Source organism: Bactrocera latifrons, unplaced genomic scaffold, assembly GCF_001853355.1.
Source record: "Bactrocera latifrons isolate USDA-ARS-PBARC rearing strain unplaced genomic scaffold, ASM185335v1 scaffold_267, whole genome shotgun sequence".
NCBI lineage: Eukaryota > Metazoa > Arthropoda > Insecta > Diptera > Tephritidae > Bactrocera > Bactrocera latifrons.
The window spans coordinates 34,915-57,292 of record NW_017536263.1 but is presented as its reverse complement, the minus strand read 5'-3'; the positions used below and the strand labels follow the sequence as shown (position 1 = coordinate 57,292).

The following is a 22,378-nucleotide window of genomic DNA, read 5'->3' as shown; positions in this document are numbered from 1 at the left end:
TTCTTTGAGTGACATTTCAGTGATAAACGAGCAATTCATTATCAGTCTTCATTAACAGCCTTCACAGCAGCTTTGTAGTTGTGCTTCCGCAAACGAAGTTGCCAACAAAAGTGTTGTTCGCAGAGAAGTCAGCTAAGAAAACCATTTTTTTCGTAATTCATATAAAAGGCAGCAGCACACGCGAGCGGACAGCAGCGTCATTATCGTCGCTGATTTACTCTAAGCGTGACATCATTTGCGCACAAAGCAACTATAATTTTTACATAAATTGCAACCACAAAAATATTATACACATATACATAAATAAAAACAAAAATAAAAAACTAAATTAGTGAAAAGCGACAATTATTTTTTAAAGAATTTTACGTAAAAACAAATTATTGGCATTAAATAAAATGCAACATTTTCTAAGCTGAGGAAACTTTTAAGTGAGCGTCGATAAAATTCCATTCGATTTCGAGAAACGAGCGACTAGCAAACAATAAACGAAACGCCTGAAAGTAGACATTAAAGCTGCCAAAGATGTTCTCCATGTGTTCGAAAGTGAAGCCACGAAACTCAACAGTGAATACACAACAACCAACGGGTGAGTACAAGTGAAAGTGTTTTTGGTGTAGGAGACCTTGGCTAAAGTGCTTTGGGTTGGGCTAGGAGGTGGCGTGGCGTGGGGGATGCACGGATATACCAGCACATTTGTGCAGTGCGTTATCAATAAAGTGAACTAGTATTAAATCAAAAGCTGATAAGAATTAATTTGTATTCTTAAGCTTTTTGTTGAACTTAAAGAGCTTTCATGAAGGCATAAAAGTTATGATTTAACAAAAAAAAGAAAAAAACAATATTTTTTATAAAATTATCCACGCTCAGTTTTCCGAACTACAAATATAATTTTGGTTAGGAGGTCTATGTTGGGTCTTAGGAGCTTTCATAGAAGTTTACAAATTATGTTTCTAAAAGTAAGGAATATATTTTTAAAAATATCTATGCTAATCTTTCAAAACTACGAATATAAATTTGTTCAGAAGTTTTATGTTGGACCTAAGGCGCTTTCGTCAAAGTTTAAAAGTCAGGATTTTGCAAAAAGTTATATCTTTATAAAATTATCTATGGTCGTGTATTTTCGGAAAACTCGTTAAAGTTTAAGCTTACATTAACCTTTTTGGAGCTGGATCTAAGGATCTTTTATAAAAGCTTACAAGTTATGATTTTAAAATTAAGGAATATCGTCTTAATCTATGTTTAGTTTTCGAATCTACTAATAAAATAAGATACGATAAGAAAATAATAGGGGTAAAGCTTTATTTTAAGTATAAAGCTTAGTTTTGGAGCATATGAGCTTTCGTAAAAGCCAACAAAATATGTTCTTATTTATCTCTGCTGAGTTTTAGAACCTTTGAATAGAATAAGAAAAGGTAAGAAGATATTAGATGTAAAGCTTTTTCGAGTATTGAGTCATAATTAAAAAAAGTAACGGATATTTCGAAGTTAGTCTCAAGACGAAATATTTTCCTTCTAAATTTGAAACTGAATTTATTAGGAAAATAATACAACTTTTTCAAGTTTCCACTTTGCAAATCACGCTAAAATTTAATCGAGCTTCATTCACTTGAGAGCGTCTTTTATATGTTTTACTGTACTTGTGTGAGCACATCACGTACAAGCACCTACACAAACAAACGAAAGCATTATGCTGAATTAAATGCTCCGACTGGGTTGGAGGTGGCGCTGCTGCTGCTTCAGCTTCTCTGCTATGCCACCAATTCAAGACTTTATTTTTCTCAATGAATTCAACGACTTGTCGTGTTATGGTGCGAAGCACTAACACATGCAAACGAGCACGCATGTACATTTTATTATACATTCACGAGTGTGCGCTGGATTTTTTGGGGTGCGGGGTTGCCATACATAAACATACATATGTAGGTACATACATATTTATATATCAGTGGGTATATAAAAGAAGTATATCTGTGAGGGGTTAAGTGTGTATAAACTGATTGGAAGCTCCCATGTGTATCTGTGTGTTTGTGAGTCCTTACTAACATTTTAAATGCTTCACTTGATGCGTTGTGATGTTGGTTCTGGACCAGCTAACCTTTCTTATCTGCTGCATTTATCGAGCACGATTTAAAGTGCAGCAAGTTCAGCGTATTTAGTGCAGTGTTCAACACACACATTCACACACGCGCTTACACTAACACTACTATGAACATTTTATGCGCAAGCATACATACATATGTACTTAATAGAAAGTTCATTTCAAATATTCGTGGGAAAAGCTTGAGTCACTGAGGGAGCGTGTGTTGCGTTCGTGGTTGTACGGCAGCTTGTGGATTAAAATGGTGTAGTCGCTGTTGTTTTCTTTTGACAGTCAAATCAACATGGACCGAATATCTTAGCTCATTTGCACAAGTAATGACCCCTAAGGGTGCAAGCACCCTCGGGCAGTCATCTCAACAGCGTTTAAATCTGAAATAAAGACAGTTAATAGTTGCAGAGAAATTGCTGAGCAAATAACGGAATGTCATTCTGCACTAAACAGTAAAGTTACCAATTTAATTTGCCAGAGATGTGAAGCTTAAATTGCAAATTATTGCGGATTAATTTCGCAGAAGTTTCACTCTTGGGCGTACATTTATTATAACGTCCTTGGGGAAATGTTAGTGATTTCACAAAATATTTGTGTGAAAACAATTAAAATTACTTCGAATTACTATTGCGGCTGTTTGTAAGGGATTTTGTGAATTATTTTGCTTCTGCAAGTTTAACAGTAGTTTTTATTTTGTATAAATAAAATCCAGAGAAAAAATATCAAAATGTTAAAAAAGGGTGATACATTTCGAAGTTCCCTACTTTTTAAAGAAAAAGTGGAAGTTGTTGGCTAATACACCGACTCAAAACGTGATATTAGCTGCTCACCGAAATGTTCTCTTAATAAATCCATTGACTGATGTGATTTATTGAAAGTGGCGCCGTTGTTTGGAAACCAAATAACTCCGAGACCATGAGCTTCAATTTCAGCCATGGGTCGCCATTAACGGTTACGTTCTCACCGCCATCATTTTCGAAGAACTATGAACCGACGATACCACCGGGCCTCAAATCACACTAAACCCTTGATTTTTCTGGATGAAATGGCAGCTCTGAAGATATTCAGGTTGCTCTTCGTAACAAATGCTACAATTTTGCTTGTCAACGTACCCATTGAGGTAGAAATGGGCTGTTGAGCAAAATTTAGCTCGAAAACGTCGGATTTTCTTGGAAACAAGTGCCTATGTAGCGAAGGAATATCGCTTGGGAAGGTCGAGCGGCTTCAGTTCTTGCAAAAGCAGTATTTTCTGCGCTTTCAATTTAAGATCTCGACGTAAAATATGCCAATCTCTTCCATACGTCTGTCCGGGTTGTTGTGAACGGCGCCGAATCGACTCTCCATGGTCCTCATGTACACTCTCAGTTACGGCTGTTATATTTTCATCACTGCGTGCTGGACGTGGTTTGTTCCATTATATTATGTTTACAAATCAGCCAACCTGATGGAGCATCTGGCGAGTCACTATCGATATGTATCGCCAGTGTAGTCCTGGCCAGTGTGGTCACATGGCGATCACCATATCATTAATAAACACTGGTCCTTGATGGAGCTTCATTGCCAACAAAATAATTCATTTCATCGACGCACTGTTGCTGAGTTAATCCAAGTTGAAAATTGTAAAATATTTAATAACCGGAAATGTTCGCGATTTAATTCCATTTTTCGGTTGAGATGAATATTTGAAGGTACTGTAAACAACACAAATAGCGCTCGCATATGAAAACATATCAAAACGTTCTAGTGTGTATAACATCAAAAATATCAAACTTTACGATAAAATTGTGAGTTTTCAGATTGCAAAACTAGGGTTGCCAAATCCCGAAATATAAAAGGCAACTTATGAAGTAACTTATGAAGTAAGCCGTTTTTGTTAGACGTTCTCCTTTTTGATTTTATCGAAAAAATGCTGTAAAACACGGTGTACTTTCTCTGTTTTGCTATCCATCTTTAAGGCGTGCTCAAACAAGTCAATGATTTTAATTATGAAATTTTACCTTTATAATGCTATATAGCGTAACCTCATCGTAGTTTAACTAAAGCCGTCTACTTTAAAAATAATTGATTTATTTTCGAGGGCATTCTCACATTGGATTACTTACTATAATTATGAAATTTTGAAAACAATGCATTTACTTATTTTTATCGTATTTGGATATTAAACAACAAAATGTGCGCAAAATGTTGAGTCCGACTGTAACGTGCAATAGCTGGTTTGTAATTACTTCGATGTTTTTCAAAGGAATTCTTTAAATATTATATATTCTATACTTAAATCAATTTACAAAATATTCTTATAGCTTTTAATAAAAGCCATTTTCATAAAAGAGTAGAAATTTATTAACGAAAGCCGGTAGAAAAAAGGTGGTCAAATCGTACTATTATGAGCAAAAAATAGCAAGACTTTGTCTTGTCATGTCTTAGTTTTAAATTTCTTAATTTATTCTTTAAAATCTATGTCGTCTCCCTCAAAGTAATCCTCCTTGGACCCAACATACTTGTGCCAAAGTTTCTTCGTATTCTCAGTTGTTAAAGTAACCTTCAATGCGCGTAGCGATTCACGTTTAATGTCTTGAATTCACTCAAAACGGTTTCCGCTATTTGAGTTTGCAGGATAGCCAGAAGTCACACGGAGTTAATTCAGGCAAATACTGCTGTGACACGTTATTGGTTGAAATTTTGGCGAAAAACTCAAGAAGAATCAATGCGTCATGTGCTGGTGCATTATTGTGATGCAAAAACCCCAGAGTTGTCGACCCATAATTCCGTTCTCTTTGTACGAATAGCTTGGCGCAAACAACGCATAACACACAAATAGTATTCCTTGTTGACAGTTTGACTGGTCCGAAGCAATATGAAGTACAAAACACTTCGATAATTGAAGAAAACTGTCATCATAACCTTGATTTTTGACCACCTTTGACGTGGATTTTTTCAGCTTCGACTCACCTTATCCACGCTATATGGCTGAATAATCGTCTGTTTCCGGGTCGTAAGCATAGATGCGGTTTTACAAAAAAAAAAAAAAAAAAAAAAAAAAAAAAAAAAAAAAAAAAAAAAAAAAAAAAAAAAAAAAAAAAAAAAAAAAAAAAAATTATGGAACCAATCGTTTTTTAATTTTTTTACACCCTCATAATTTTTCACAATGGTTTTACTGATCCTTCCGATACTGCAACGATGTCAGAGCCCACATTAAGGCAGTAGACGTGCTTCATCGTCAACGCGTTCTCGCCCCTCTTTGAATAACTTGTACCAGTCAGAAGCACTTGCTTGTGATCTATTATCACCAGGGCCATTTCCAACATTCTAAACTTTTCGTCATCAGATATTTGATTCAGAAAAATCAGAAGTATAATATACGATAAATGATCGATAGTAGAGTACTCTTTCGAGTGATTATAGTTGATTTTTAAATGAAGTGATTTTTACAAACGAAAGATGTTTTATTAATGACATTATATTCTACGGAGATCGATTTAGAATTCTATCAGTATTTAGGTAAACAGGGTACATTAACTTCGCCAGGAATTTTGTGCCACTCAGAACGCAACGTTTAAGGCCTTATAAAGTATTTATATAAATGATCAACCTGACGAGCTGCCATTTCTGTCTATCTGTCTGTATAACTAGTTTCTAAGTTTTTGAGATATTCATCAAAAATTTTGCACACGTTCTTTTTCCAATTTGATCATTTGAACGTAAAAGTCTTTCTAAGGAGAACTTTATTATTTGACAACTAATCTTTACTATACTTGATAGATCGTACCACATATATGTGTAGATAAAAATTAACCAAAATAATCTTCTTTAAAAAGTTCTCAATATATAGGTGTTTTAAGCGTTTATGTTCATAAAGCTTAGCACTTGTAATCAGTAGCGAATGTATAGCCATTTCTAATGAAATCGCTCACATAAATATATAATTCAGCATTGTGCATCCTATCCACATTCTTTGTGATTATTATTTATGAGTAGCTCTTCTGGAGTGCTTCTAATCGCGAACGCTTCATGCATGCTTCAAGTTTTTGACATTTGATTTTCACAGTCTTAGCTTGATTATTTCGAGGTCACCGCTGTGCAGCACTGAGGATTTAGCCACCTTTTTTTACTCTTACGAGTATATGCCAGCAGACAGACACGGCACTTCAGCGTAATCGTCATCGCCCCTTTGGTCATTCATACGAAAGCTTAAAAACTCATGCGAATTCATACAAGTATGTCGACTGATTGACGGGCCCTGTTGGGATTAAGAATTTATCATATCTATCACTAATTCATATTCTATTACAATTCTTCGATTATTTGGTTGTCTAATTCAATTATTTGTTAGCTGTTGGATGAGATCGGAACAACTGAAGACTGAATGGTGTAACTTTTAACATATATGTATATATATTTCTCATCACTTCGGGTCGTTCGATCTATTTTGAAAGAGCTAAATAAGCAGCTGATATTAAATCCTTCTAGGTTTCAAAATCCGTCATAGAGGCAAAATTGAAAGGTGCTGTATATGTACATATGTTCTTCTACAGCCCTCCGCTACTTGTGGGCTATAATGCAAGATACCCTTAGTCGCTGATTTGGGTTTTGTGGTTGTTGTAACGTCACAAAACCTTCACCATTCAGTTATGAAGAACAAAGCGTTGGCTTTGACTGACTTCTTTTGAATGGAGTTTTTGCTGGAGCTTTTATGACTCAGGGTGGTTATAATGTACCCAAATCAAATATTTTTATAAGACTGTGTAATCTCCAAGTCAACCATTCACAGCTTTTTTGAAGGCCACCATAAAAATTTTTTTAGGTTAAAGTCCTAACTCTTTGAAACAGCTGAGAGTCTCATAAATGCTACACAAACATTTCGATGAAGTTGAAAAAAATAATTCAATAATTCATTTTAAACCCTTCTTGTCGCCAACTCTTTCACCTCTCCTCATATGTGATTCAGATATTTTCTACTGGCAAGTACATTTCTCAAAGGTGCATTCCCATGCATATTGTATGTATGAATATATGTATGTACCGCAGTTCATTTGCCGACAAGAGTAGTAGGATTTTATGAATGTGTTTTGCTAAGCACAAACACAAACACACATAAACTTACTCGCAATGAAGATGTTTCAGTTGCAGTTTTCTTCATCAGCATTTCCCCAGCGTCCTTCAGCAAACGTTGCAGCGACACTTGTAATCTGTCTGCAGCTGAATCGCTCGGTCTCACATTCCTGCCATTCGAAGCTCTTGTACATGCTCGTCGCCATATGAGCGAGGGCATCGGAAGTGTGTGTCTCTAAGTGTATGTGTGGGTGCCTGCTTGCATTAGTGCGCGTTTGACGGCTCACCGTTGGGAGCGAGTGCAACAGCGAGGTGGTGGTCGGGTCGGGTCGGGGTCGCGTTGGGTCTTATGTGTCATGTGAAATCGTAAAACGCTTTTGGTAGGAGCCCAGGGTGGCTTTTATGATGCCAGACAATCTAATGGATTCAAAGGTTGAGCCGGGAGAGTAGATATTGGGGGAATGGGATGCAGTTTCGCTGAATGGAAGACTGCTGGACGATTGAGCAAACGGACGGAGGAAAATCGAGGAAAGTGAATGCAGTGATGCGCAAAACGTTTGGTGGAAAGCGTTTTTTCGTTTTTTCCGTTACACGCTTCGCCCTCGGCACGCCTTCCGTCAAGTGGCGATATGCATATGCAAGTACGTACATACATGTATTTCTATGTATATATACATACGGACATAGCGGCAGACACACGTGCACAGACGCACGCATGGCAGGGTTCACACTGGTGGGACGGACAGACGGACAGCTTGATGGTGTATTTGTATGCCATGCAATACTATACTTATGCATACAAATATACAAATGTATGTATGGATATGTGAGTGAGTGTTTGTGCAACTATTGCGGATCAAGAGCATGTAATTATTGGTAGATAAATTTTACCATAAATGATATTGGGTGACGCCAGTGAAGCGTAACAGCGAAGGATAGCCAACATCTTTCATATGTCCTTCTTATCCCGCTCCGCTGTCAAGCGTCGCCGTTGTTGTTCGCAACGTCATTATATTTGCAGATATATGTATGTATGTACGTGTGTGTGTCGCTTATTCTTGACTAACACTTGCGCAGCAGCATTGCAATTTAACTCTCACTGAATATTCACCACTTGAGTGATGCGATGAGTGCTTGTGGCCAGAGCACGCGCTTGATTGCAACGGCTGAAAGGAATCGGAACGTAGCCGCAATTCGTTAGCGACAGCGTTGCCTTCAAAATTGATACATTTACAAGGATATGTGATTATTATGTGGGCGCATATTAATTGAATCGAAATTGGTTGGTACCGCTTCAGCGTGTACAACAATAACAACTGTAATTAAATTGCATGGCAATAATTCAGTGAAATGAGATTTCTGACGCTGATGTGGCGGATGTAGATGTACCATACTAAATTGATAGAAATGACACTGCAAATATTTGAGATATCTTGCACAATTATTTTAAATGAAACGAGAAAAAACGTTAACTTCAGTTGCAACGAAGTTATAATACCCATACAGTTTGTATGTGCAGCTCTTTGTGTAGCTGCTTGTGGAGAAAAGGACGTATGCAAAGTTTCAAATGAATATCTCATCTCAAAAGCTGTAGGACTAATTCGCGTATATATAGACAGACGGAAATCCACTCGTCCTCGCTTCCTTTGGGTGTTTCAAATTTTGCGGCAAACTTAATATATCCTCTTTAGGGTATTAAAATTTAATCCGAATTTTGACTATACTTTCGATAAAAGCAAAACCATTCTTCATTCTAATTCATTCCTCTAGCAAACAATTTTAGATCCAGCGCTAAAGGGTATTGAAACTTTGAGAAAAAAATCCCCCCCTGGTACCGGAGGTGATACCGATCTCTATAGAGAACATTGTTAATCGCATCTTTCTTGGAATTGATAATAGCTCGTAACACTAACAATCCAATGCTGAACCACGCTTGGAAAAATGATTTTTTTAAGGAGATTTCAATACAAATGCTTCATGAATAAAACCCGTCATAAATATGTAACGAATGATCCAAGTGGAGGCACTTTTTTCAATAGCCTTTTCTGACTTATTTTCGTATATCAAGCTGTTATGTTATTATTATACAGATTTATTTGACATTTCAACATGGAAAGACTTACGACTGAATAATGTAAATTTTTACGAAAATTCACGTTTTGTAAAGAATGTGTGACGCTCGTTCCACTCACCTTCAGCCATCTTGAAACCCAGCATTTTTTATTGGATATTATTCGAACGAATACAACACTCCCGAAAAAGTATAGCAGCAGACTCAGGCGACATCGCTTCGCTCTAAAAGAGCCGACGTTTTCGAGCCAAATTTTAATCAGCCCCATTCCTGGCTCAATGTAGATATGTAAACAAGCAAAATTCCCGTATTTGAGACGAAGAGCAACCTGAATAGATTTAAGAGCTGCCATTTCATCCCGAAAAAACAGCGGTTTGGTGTAGTTTGTGCCGGTGGATGCCAGGGAGAACATAACCGTCAATGGCGATCGTTATCGCGCTATGATAACCGAGTATTTGATGCTTGAAGGGGGGCACTTGGCAACACGTTTGGTTTCAACAAGACAATTAATAGAATTTTCGTATTCAATGTCGAAATAATCCGAAAGAACCTTTTTGTCCTTCAATGTATTTAGTTTAGAGTTAGAGATAAATATAGTTTGGTATAATTATTCTATACGTTTCAAAAATGAAGATTGTTCACATCTTTGGTTCCTTACATCGATATTACTTTACAGGACAAGCGTATGAAATTACAGTCTTCTTCTTATCCTTTGGCGTAGAGTGTAGCCAGGTCGTACTCCCCTGATCTTTCTGACGTGGTGGAGGACTTCCTCTTCTTCTGCTTCCCCGGACGGGTACTGCTTCGATTGCTTTCAGAGATGTGGGGTGTTTTCATTTATTTGGACGGCATGGCCTAGCTAGCGTAGCCGTTGTCTCTTAATTCGCTGAACTATGTTAATGTCGTCAAATATCTCGTACAGCTCTTCGTTCCGTCGACTGCGRTATTCACCGTTGTCAATGTGCAAAACACCATAAATCTTCCACAGAACCTTTACACAGCCGTATTAGTTTTGCGAAATTCAGATATAGCGGCGAAAAGGTTCTTTTTTGTGTTTTTAAAACCGACGAGTTTTAGTCTAGAGTCGAGAGGTGATGTGTGTCGATCCTCCTTTCAAAGGTGTTTTCCAAGGTTTGTCCCTTCGTGAAAATCTAGTCAGTTGTTGATTTTCCAGGCCCGAAGTCACACTGATAAAGTCCAATCAACTTGTTGACGGTGGGCTTCAATCTTTCACACAATATGCTCGAAAGAGGCTTATACGCGATGTTAAGACCGCTTATCCCACAGTTGTTGGTGCAGATTGTGGAGTCTCCCTTTTTGTGGATTGGGCAGAGCATACTTAAATACAAATTGTCGGGTATGCTTATGCTTTCGTCCSACCATATTCTGCAAAGCAGTTGATGCATGTTTCWTATTAACACCCWCTGAGAAGAATTCCCGCCATAATTATATTATGCTTTRAGCATCAGTCAACAGATCACCTCTAGGACGTTCTACAAGAGTATGCAGCGGTTTCGAATCTTTCTGTTAGTCCTAGTCGTATCTTTTCGTAAAATTTTCGAGCATTAACCCTGTCGGCCGGCTTACCCAGACCCATATGAAAAATGGTCATGTCATATCATGCAAAGTCCTGTCATTTGACACCGTCTGATTGCATTTTAAAGGAGTTCCATGGTGTGTACTGATAAGGCTCGCTATACTGAAAAAAGTTACACAAAATTGAACCGAAAACATTGTCTCCATAAGACGTACTTACGATCCTAAAATATCGAATGCCATAAAARGTCTGATAATGAAGTCATAATACATATAATTTCTTTAAGTCTAAAAAACACCCTTTATAAATATTTCGAAACTGCTCATTAATAATTTTATACTTTTCAGAGCTACAATTCCAAGTAGTAATTATAGTTGTTTCACTCTCTTTACAGGCACAGTTGGGAAACAGATCAAAGGAGGATACTTGTTGCGTTACAAAAGTGAGTAAACAAAGGTGGAGTCCAGAGTAAATGCATTTCATTTATATTGTATAACGTGGCTCAAGGTGACTTAAACAGAAATTGCAGACTACATATTAGATAAAATAATAAGCCTCCTGTTACAAATAACAACAACAAGGCAGAAGTAATAATAAATTCGAAAGCACTATAGTCACTTGGGTTAGCACCAAGTATTACGAGCAGAAGAACTGCTTGTAACATTTTATCATAACAATCGATTCATGGCCTAATGCCACACAAATTACTACAAACACACGCATGCAAACATAACTGTATGTAGATTGCAAATGAGTACCAGAGCATGTCTTTACTGCTTGGCCAACAGACACCACAGCGTAGCATCTCGAAACTAAAATTACCAATCGCACATATGTATATAGATGTGTGTCTACTTTATTCTTTTCTGAATTCTTYTCTTTTTTTTTGGTTTTGTCTGTGTCATATACAATTTTGCCGGATTTTGCGACAATTTGCTAAATCAGCATAAGTGCAATACACATTGACATGACGCAGCAATTCCTTCCTTCCGACGCGCACAGACAATGGYTTGAATTTCCAAAGCGCGCACTAAGTGGCAGCCCCATGGGGTAAAGCGACGCAATGCCGCATTCGGTTAYACCGCTGTTCAAGCGCCACCGTTGCCTCATCCACCGCCTTCACACACATGTGGTTGGTGTGGAGGCTGTGCGCTTTGGTGAAGGCTTTTAAGGGCCGCCTGCCGCTGATGTTGGCGTTGGCGTTGTTGTCCCTGTCGTTTATGATGATGGCATTGGCATGATTGCTTTTGCTGTTGCTGCTGCGACTGCTGCTGCTTGTGCCGTTGCTGATGGTGATGATGATGGTGCAGATTACATTTGTAAGCGCATTTAAATTTTCAAGAATCTTAATGCCGCAAAAAAGGCGTTTGATACACTAACGAATTTACATGCCAAGCAACATACAAACACAGACATACATGCAATACAATATACATGTACATTTGTGGCACATGTTGAGTAGGTATACATATATATATGCATACGCTTAGATGCGTTTCCATTTGCATGTATGCATGTATGCATGTATTTATGCGTGTGTGTATGAAGTGCCCACTTGTATGGTTTCATAATTTTACCTACAAATCGCTCTCTCTCCGCAGCTTAAGCTACATGCTAATGCTGGGTAATGCAAGTTAACGCCTGTGCTTGTGGGCGGCAGCTGCCATACATACATAAGGACTAACTTCATACATACACACATAYATATGTACCAAATATGTATGTAAGTGMAAATGTCTCCAGCATGCCACATACTTGAGTAGTCACAATAATTACATTTGYAATGTTTTCTCTTGTTTTTGTAAGCATAAGTGGTTGACCTTCACCGTTAGGGAGTCAATGACAAGAGTTTCTGAAATTCGCGTCCATTTTCTAATACTTTTTTATCCTACTGTAAATATCTTTATGTTTTAGAGCAATTACTGTGGAATCGCTGGGCTGAGGAATGGGTCGTGCTGTATGATGATTCAACAATGGCTTGGTTTACGGTAAGTTCATATTAACCGTTGTGGAAAAATACATAAATCAATCAAAGTAATCCAGCATGAAATTGAATGAATACTACTTATGACAGTTTAGGTTTTTTTGGTATACTAGAACTCAATGGATAAAATATACCACTGAAAAGCTCCCTCGTCAGTATAAATAAATTTATTATTTTTACCACAAATCAAAGGTTGTATTTAGCATAATTAGAATGATCCGATTCATATCAAATATGTACGGTTTTGTTTGATAACTCATTGCTATTTTGAAGGCAATTTTATAAGGCTATTATAATAGAAACTCTCGTCTTTTTTGGCAAAAGTCGATTTTTATAAGTTTTTTTTGAGGCGCATTTTTTTACTAGCAAATTTGCTCGCTATAGACAGGATCATCTGGCAATCACTAGGTGCCAGATGCGAACTATTAACCAACGACCCCATGGCAGACACAACAACGGCGCTGTTCTCTTAGAAAATCATTCCTCTCATAATGGCTATCGTTTCCTTTAAATGGTCAAATTTTTGACGGTACAGGTCMGAGAGAGCAACTCATGTCAGATAATTCCCACCAAGCACAAAGTAGAAATCTTCCGTTTTTTCTTTAGCGTTTCGATCCATCTTTTCCTATTATTTTATCGATATTTTCGTCATCAAAATTACCAAAACGAAATCCAAATCTAATTTGAACATGATCGGCTGATTCGATTAAACAACAAAACATGGTGGATGGTGTGAGTTCAAAACTTTGCGCACACGAGTCACATTCGCATGTCGCATGTCTCCTAGCTAGGAACGCTCTCTACCGAATGCAGTCGATGCGCGCGTTCCGAAGTACAGTCGCGGCGGAAGAAAAGCAGTCCTATATATTTCTGGACAAACCTTGTAGCATCAGGACATAGACAAGAGACATTTTCCACACTAAGTAGGTAGATAATTGTAATTTAACCAGAACCCTCACGAGCTTTGATTTGAGGTATGCAAATTCTTAAAAAAGTCAAATAAAGAAACAAAAAATAAAATAAAATAAGGATAGGATAAAAAATGCTTCAAACGGAAATATTTGTTTTGGTTCATATTTTCTAAACTATCAAAAAGCAACGGCACTTATAAGAATGAGCAAATTTAAAGACAGTCCCTGTTTAATTAAATAATGTGAATTAATTTGATATATCATCTCATTACTCCAGMGAACGATTTGTTTAAAATMAAGTAMTTTATCATTTATTTAGAAAGATAATTATCTGTGAATAACTGGAAACAAAATTTCTACACATAGGAACCCGGTCGGTCATCGCCAGCTGGTAAAATCCTAGTCAAGGAAGCGCCAGAAATGTTGGCCATTGCACACTGGACTGGTCAAATACCGCGCCGTCCACCACTGCCCGAAGGGTGTAGTGTGTCACAGCTGATTGCGTTGGGCTCGAGAAGAAAGCGCTCCAAAGTYTACTGGATGTTGGCCAAATCGGAACAGGAAGTGAGGTAAATAAATGTCAACTTCTCAACGTTTTTCCTTAGCCTAATAAGTGGTCAATTTTACACATTTCCATTTCAAACGCATAGCGATTGGGTTGACGCCATTACCAAGACGGTGAGTTTATAKTCATTGGCTTAATTCATATATGTACATTCATTTGAAACTAAGCCATTGAGCTACAAAATTTACCTTAAACTGTTTTACATTAACTTTTAGCTGCCGCCACCACCACAAATTGAGCTCGTAGTTGACAAGCCGCATCTTATGAATGTCTTACGTCGGCCACTGGTGCGCATCCGCCGTAAGTTGCAACCTCTTTATCGAATATAGCATGTTACTATATGCAAATATAATTTATTTCTTTCTAGCGGCCACTACGTCGGAGGTGAAACAGCGTAAAGTTTCGGCGCATAGAAGCAGCAGCGCTCATCCGGCTTTGGCTCATCACCGCACGTTCTACGTACAGGATCCGTTGGTGAAGAGCGATGCCGCCGTTGCTATATTGAGTAAAAAACCCGATTCGAAGCCGGCTTTGGCTTGCGCATTGCCCTGGGGACACGGTTGGGGCTGGGCCACTTTGCCGAATGGTGTGTGGAGTGGCGGTAAGTAAAATAAAGTTCTAAGGAATAAGTGGTTGTTGATATGTTTTATATTAATGGTCTTTAATGCCTTTACAAGAATGACTGAAGCTAGCTAATACCAAAAGTATCACCAAAATTAAACAAAAAAATTAAATAAATACATAAAATTAGGGCCAGATGGAAATTAAATACAGGTTCTGGCACCCGAAGGCTAAATTCTTACAAAATCTGGCGAGAATATTTCATGGAGTGAGATTTGCAGGTGTAGGTGATGAGAAAAAGGATGCCCTGAAGGGTTACGAGCTTCACAATAGTTCAAGTGGTATATTTTAGTCCGCAAGGTTAATCTTAGATGATAACACTGTTTTAAGAAATATACTTAGATCATAAATATGAAGATATCTATAAAAAAACCCGCATTATTGCTGCCGAAATCTCTTTGAAGGAATTGAAAATCAAAAATTCTATTCTAAATAACCCATAATCACTAATGCCCGTCGTTCTTACTCCTCATTYAACAGGTCTCACTTGGTCGCAGTGTGAGGATACTTTTACTCTACACGCACTGCCCACCACGCACTGCACCAATCTTGTGGACACGTCATGTAGCGGCGCCGTCTATCACACCGACATCGGCGGCTTCGATTTCCATTCGACCGGCGTGGAAGATCTCGGCGGTGAGGACTTCGATTATGCCATGGATTGTGGGGATTTCATATTTTAAGCGCAAAAGCTGCTGTGCAAAAGAGAATRTGAACCCACAAAAACAGGAAGAGGATGCGCGACATTAAAAAGGCAGAAGAAAAGGAAGATAAGAATTTCAAAAAATAACAACAAAAAACATTTTAACTGAAAAAATATAACCACCCCACCCTAGAAACGAGTGCAAAGGCACTTGAACGCTTATAAGTTAAAAAACAAATGAAGCCAAAAACTAGTTTAATTAGCAGGGGCTCGAAACAAAAGCYAAATAATGGACTCACCTTCTAGTACTTTGGAATAAATTTTCACATTTTCGCTGCACCCGAGTCTTGAACGAAGAACGAGCCGAACTGCAAAAAAATTTAAAAGTAAAAATAAAAAAAAAAAAACAAGATCTATAGAAATATTGAATTATGTACATGTTAACTAATATTACGGGTAATAGGAGAACGAATTTTCAGTTGGGTTCTCAACTGCGTGACAATTTCGAGTTTTTTGCATTTTATAAACGCCTTCGTTTAAGCGAATCGACCGACCTGTRAATGGAATGGCAGAATGGATGAAAATTACTAGCCAAAGAAATATAATAAAACAGAGAAAAAACAAAAACAAACAAATAATCATAACAACAACAACAAATATGAGTATTCCAATGGATTTCAAAAGATGCCAAATTTTTGTAAGACGCCACAAAAACAGCGCAGCAGGGAAAACACTGACCCACATTTAGGCGCCGGGTGCACCTAAGGGACGGGTAGCTGGGAATTAGTATTACTTATGTGTATATTGTAGGGATGTTTACACACGACGTCGTCAATAGTTGTAGTTGAAATTTAACCAATCATAGCGCATATTAAAGCAAAAATGAAACAAAAATTTAAAATGAAAACCTGAAACAAAAAAATATAAAGAAAAAATCTGAAAAAAAAAACAAAAAGTAGCTGTAAATTAAAAAAAAGAGATTTAGCATTTTCAGCTGATAGAAGATGTTTATTTTTATGTGTATATGTACGTATGTATGTGTGAAACAACATAATAGGGGACGCAAAGAATTTAGAAACCATAGTCAAGTTTTGAACATATAAAATTAAAGCAAAAAAAAAAACGCTAAAAATATTACGTGGTATATTTGTAGGTTACTAAAACAGCAAACCAAACAGCAAAAAAAAAAAAAAAACGAAGTCAAAAATTACACACACAGTACTCATTGATCTGCCAAATAGTTTTGAAAGATATTTAAAGTAGGTATTGTATTGACATTAAAGAAAATATAAATAAAAAAAATAACAAGAACAAGGAATCGTTGTACACAAGGAAACGCCACCAAGCAACAATGCGAAACACGAGCAACATTTAATTGACAATGCAAAGTTTTTTGAAATGCCGAATTGATTATAGATTTTTTAAATGATTTTTCGATTTTTTACTGTTTTTACGTAACGAGAGATAAAATTATTACCAAAAAAAAAAAAAACAAAAAAAAAAACTAAATAATTAATTAGTAAGAAAAAATTAATTTTATCGAAAAAACTAGGCAAACCACGAGCAACATGCTGGCAATGTTCTCCGTTAAATTACATTAAAAACAATTGCCAAATTTATATAGTATATAGCGATAAACATACTTGTCGAGCAAAATAAGTAAAAACATAAAAAAATCACAAAAAAAAATTAACAACTGTTTGTATGTAGCAAAAAAAAAAAAAGTAAAAGTATATAGATTATTATAAAATTCAAGCGCACGGCATGAAAAGCGGAAAAATAAGTGTCAACAATATTTTATGTGGGGTTAAAGAAGAAAAAGCAAAGAAACAAGCTGTAATTTGTGTGTAATTTTTTTATGCAAAATACAACGGACAGAAAAGAAACACAAAKCAAATAAAAATTCAGTCATACACCAGTGTTGCATTGCACGCGAAATAAGAAATATATTTTCCAGTTACAATTACATTCGTGTAGAAATCGGCCAATCAACCGACGTTTGAATTCATTGCAGAACAAAAGTATGCTAAATACTTACAGAGATCGAAGAAAGCCAAAGTATGGTAAATGTTGTTTCATTATTGGTTGGCAGCTGATGGTCGCCCGCAACTAGTGTTCCTTCCTACACCGAAAAACCTCAACAGCACCAACAACAACAATTCATAATGTTCTAAGATATCATACATAACACTTCCATAAAATTATAGAAAAAGAGAGATAGAGAGATAACAATATTAGGTTGCCAAATATCTCCCTTCCGCGTTTTTGCTCTTAATTCCATGCTTTATAAAAAGTTTTACTGTGATCGAATTTAGTTCAAATATGAGCCGTTTCGTTCGATAATCTATTTCCATCTTGACGGCAACTTCATTATACTCACTTCGGAGAAACCCCCTTCCTTATTTGCGAAGAACTCGGACAGCCAACATTTACAAGCCTCTTTTGAGTTCAACTTTACACCAACAAGGGCGTTCGTCATGAACAGGAATAGGTGGTAATCACTTGGCGCTATGTCCGGGCAATATGGCGRAYGCGATAAAATCTCCCATCCGAGCTCCTGTAGCTTCTGACGAGTCATCAACGAAGTGTGTGGTCGAGTGTTGTCCTGGTGAAACACTACACCCTTATTGTTGGCCAACTCTGGACGTTTCTGGTCGATCGTCTGCTTTAAGCGGTCCAATTGTTCGCAGTAGATTCGGTTCAGAAGGGTGTTTTGCGTCAAATCATGCGGCATCCAAATATCAAGCTTTTAATATATTATTATTGTCGCCTTCAAAATACTTCCCATTCAACCAGCGCTCTCTCAATCGTCTAAACAATTCTCAAACTCGATTTTTGGGATTGCTTTTACCTCTTTTAGTGATTTTCATCTAACTCTTTAATGTTGAGTATATTTTTTGGCAAATAATTTAAGAAGCAAATGAGTGTGACGTTTTAACGATAGAAAATCGAAAATTTCATAAAAACACGTATAAAGCCTGCAGCCGCTAAGACAAAGTACGAGTAAGCAATGAATGCAGCTGAAATGTTTTTTTGAAAACACCACGTAAGTCACATTTTCATTATCTAATTTTCCGAAAATAATTTGAAATTATGTAAAGGAAATATTACCGATTAAAGTTAGCTCTAGGTACATTTAATCTCATTTTCCTTTCAGGATTCACTTGATTTGAATTTAAAAAAGTCCTTATTTTCGTTGTCTGAAAAATTCTCATAATTAAGGTCACAGTGCATAACATCAATTATTGTCTACCCCATTCCATGCTAGTAAGGTGGATAAATATCTTTCCAGCTCATCACACTACTTTAAACAACTTTTAAATAAGACTTCCCATTCCCTTCTTTATTTCCATTTAAAAATTTTACAACAAAAGAGTCACCAAAACCATTAAAAAGTGGTATGACAAATATCCGCATTTTATGCTGAACCACTGTAAACACACACTTACTAGTGATATTTCTTTAACTGTAATAAAATGTACGTATTTGTACGTGAAAATTCGTGCTTTCCTGCCCTACATACATACATAAATACATACATATGTATGTACATTCGTGGAAACCTTTTGACATGAAATTTTACTGTCCTTTCAGCGCACTTATTCGTTTTATGGCAGTTAATTGAAAATTCATGTTGTAATTAAATTCGTTACCATTTGTCAATTAAGCCTTGCGAACAACTCATATTAAAAATAAAAAGTTATACTCGTACATCGAATATGTAATATTTGAAAAATCTCTTAAAACTAAGACGGTTGTCATTACGCATTAACGGTCGCCATTGATGGTTACGTTCTCACCAAATCGTTGCTTTTTCTGGATGATAAGGCAGCTCTTGAGTCTCTTCGTCCAAATGCGAAAATTTTGCTTGTTTACATACCCATTGAGCTAGAAATGGGTCTCAACGCTGAACTGAACTGAAATTTGGCTCAAACACGTCGCATTTTCCTGGAATATTTCATTTCATTTCTCTTRAAAACCTATTATTTGAATAAAAGGGTTTGTGGTATAACTGATTTTTTCGTCATTGMATTTGACATAATAAGAATCGGATAAAACTCTACCTCTACGGGATACTTGTCATAGCATCAACAGACGTTTTTCATTTTGACATAAGAACTTTCATATTATTGATTTAAAATATTAGATTTGACAGGATTCAATCGAAGTATAACTTCAGATATTTAATAAATATATAATATTATATTTTAATGAATGCCGAATAATTCCGATCAGGTAAATTGACTGCACAATTTCGGTATAGTCATAAATTTGAGTAAATTTCTYGTATGAAAATGTGATCTAAGTGATATTTAGATTTAATAGTGTTCCTCCTAAGCAGACAAGAAACCAATGCAATAGAACTGAATTACAGATGGAGTTGCAAAAAAACGCGTATTCGATGCTGGTTAACAGGGAGACATAACACCAAATATCAGAGTGAATACATAATTACAAAATCTGAGTTTAGTTCGACGATAGCTCAATATTTTTTCCGGTATACCGAGACTTATAAGTGAAAATAAATTATGAATTAATTTTCTCACATTGAAGTGATGACTAAAAGAGGAATGCAGGAAGGCAGGAGGATAAAGTGAAAGCCCCTTTTACACACATGAAAACTTTATAAGCATGTACTTGTATTCATAGCACGGCCCGTTCCTGGACTAACTTTTGATCCCACAGTATGTATGTACGCATGTACTCGTATTTACATTGTTAGACTACAAGACTTAAGCAATTGTCGCAGCGACATTAAATATTATGTATAGTATGTTTATGTATGAAGTACGCATTGTTTGGCTTTATATGTATTGCGTACATRCAAATATACATATACTCGTATAGGAAATGATAAAAGAAAAAAGTTGAAAACAAAAATTATAATGATGAAAATATAATCGAACAATAATGCAAAAATGTTGAATAGCAATGCCAAGAAGCAGCAAAATGTAATGTTAATGAAGCAAAACAACAAAAACAAGAAACGCTTTGAAAATATGTATTTGTCGAAAAGGGTGTTGTTATTTTAATTTTTCAATGTAAAATGTGTCTTAGAAAATGCAAAATTTGTCACTATAATTTGGAAATGTATGTACGTGTAAAATTTAAAATTTAAGTAAAAAAAAACATAAAAAAAATAATTGATTAAACAATTGCTGTGTGAAAAAAATTAAAACTGCACACTCGAAGAGCACACACAGTCGTTGAATGTCAGCGCTAGAAATCCAAAAAATTCAAAAACTATAAATCAATTTTCAAAAATATATATTAATTAAAAAGTTGTTTTCGGACATAACTGCAAAAGTGGCATTTACGGAAAAGTATAAAAATATTAACRGAAATTTGTAACTCAATTGAAAAAGGCGCTGACGTAACGTTTTAACCAYATTTACAACAGACGTAAGCGTAAAATGTAATTTCGAAAACTCAATTGACCTCCGACAATCATCATATGATATCTCATCGTATTCGGAAACTACTTTTATTGAACTTGTTCTTATGTTTGACTTTGTTGTAATTTTTACAGGTTTATCGTTTAATACAAATATTATATTATAAAAGTATTAGAAAAATTAAAAGTTCAAAAATGTATTCAGGCTTTTATAGTTTGATTTTCCAACGAAATACTCTCATATGCGAAACTTTCTTACACAGCGGGCGTGACTCTGATTGACGAAAAGTGCTCTGAAATCCAACAATTTTTTACGCTTAAGTAAGTCTTAATAGTCAGCGATATTTTCTGGCAGTGAAGACTATTCTGACAAAAGGCTTGAAATTTAAAACAAATATCGATCGACTTATCGAAAATGGTATTTGGAATCAAAGAAGTCACGTATTTGAAAATAAATGAAATGAATGAAATAAAAGACGTTTCAAACAGACCGTTGATTGAGTCAATTAACAATACTGCCTRTAAATATTACATTAAATTTAAGTGGCTACGTCCACTTATAAGTGTTTTATCTTTGTTTTTGGTTTTAGAAGAGTCATTTCAGTTAATAGATAATTAACAAAATTTTATTTACCGAATTCAATGTTCTTTAAGAATGGGCGATTTATTTTGAAAAGTTTTGGATTCCCTTGACTCCGTAACTGATTTTCTGAAGGGCCTTCAAAAACAGGTGCCAGGCGGTGAGAAATATTTTTCTGCTTAATGATAATAATAATTATTATAGATGAATACCGGCGGGCTAATCAATATTTTGATTTTTGGCATCCCAAAAATAAGTTTTTTTTTGTGAAAGAATTTATTTATCAAAACTAATATCAAAAATCTTAATCCTTAATCATTACATATAAATATGTTTCGGAAAATTGTGTAAAAATTTTTAATMGATCAATCTCACTGTTTCGCAAAATTTTCATTACAGCTAATTGACTGTATGTAACGCCTTTAAAGGGTGGGTAAGGTTCTCATGGTAAAAAATTACTTTTTTGCGAATTTATTTYTTAAATATGAAATGAGTAATACTCGTATTATTTGGACCTTTTGTACATTAATGAGCACACAATTCACAAAACTACTTTTTAAATGGCCGCCAAAAATTTTTATATGAAAAAAAAATTACTAGAGAACGATGGGATGGAGAAGCTCTGTTACCGGCTTATGCTTTAATACTTCTGCATGAAAAAATTACCCTCGATTTTTAAAATTCTCTATAATAAAAAAAGGTCCAAATAAAAGTACTCAATCCATATTTAAGAAATGAATTCGCAAAAAATGTATTTTTTTTTACCTTAAAAACCTTACCCACAGCAAGGCGATTATCTCGTCTTCTATAACTATAACTGAATTCAAATAAATTTTAATGAGTTTTGGAAAATCTGAAATCCTATAACTAAATTTAAATAATTTTAGGAAGATTTGGATATTCTGAATTCCAACTTCTTCATCTTTCTAACAG

The 22,378-nt window shown here is 35.8% G+C and overlaps 1 protein-coding gene across 1 annotated transcript; it reads left to right on the top strand.

Moving 5' to 3' along the window:
- The first annotated feature begins 345 nt into the window (after positions 1 to 345).
- Positions 346 to 16,928, top strand: LOC108969818. The gene is made up of 8 exons (XM_018934755.1): positions 346 to 586; positions 11,141 to 11,188; positions 12,661 to 12,734; positions 14,008 to 14,210; positions 14,292 to 14,319; positions 14,422 to 14,506; positions 14,574 to 14,807; positions 15,308 to 16,928. The coding sequence occupies exons 1-8, from the start codon at positions 523 to 525 to the stop codon at positions 15,508 to 15,510; spliced, it is 939 nt and encodes a 312-aa protein (XP_018790300.1). The 5' UTR covers positions 346 to 522; the 3' UTR covers positions 15,511 to 16,928.
- Positions 16,929 to 22,378: the final 5,450 nt, after the last annotated feature.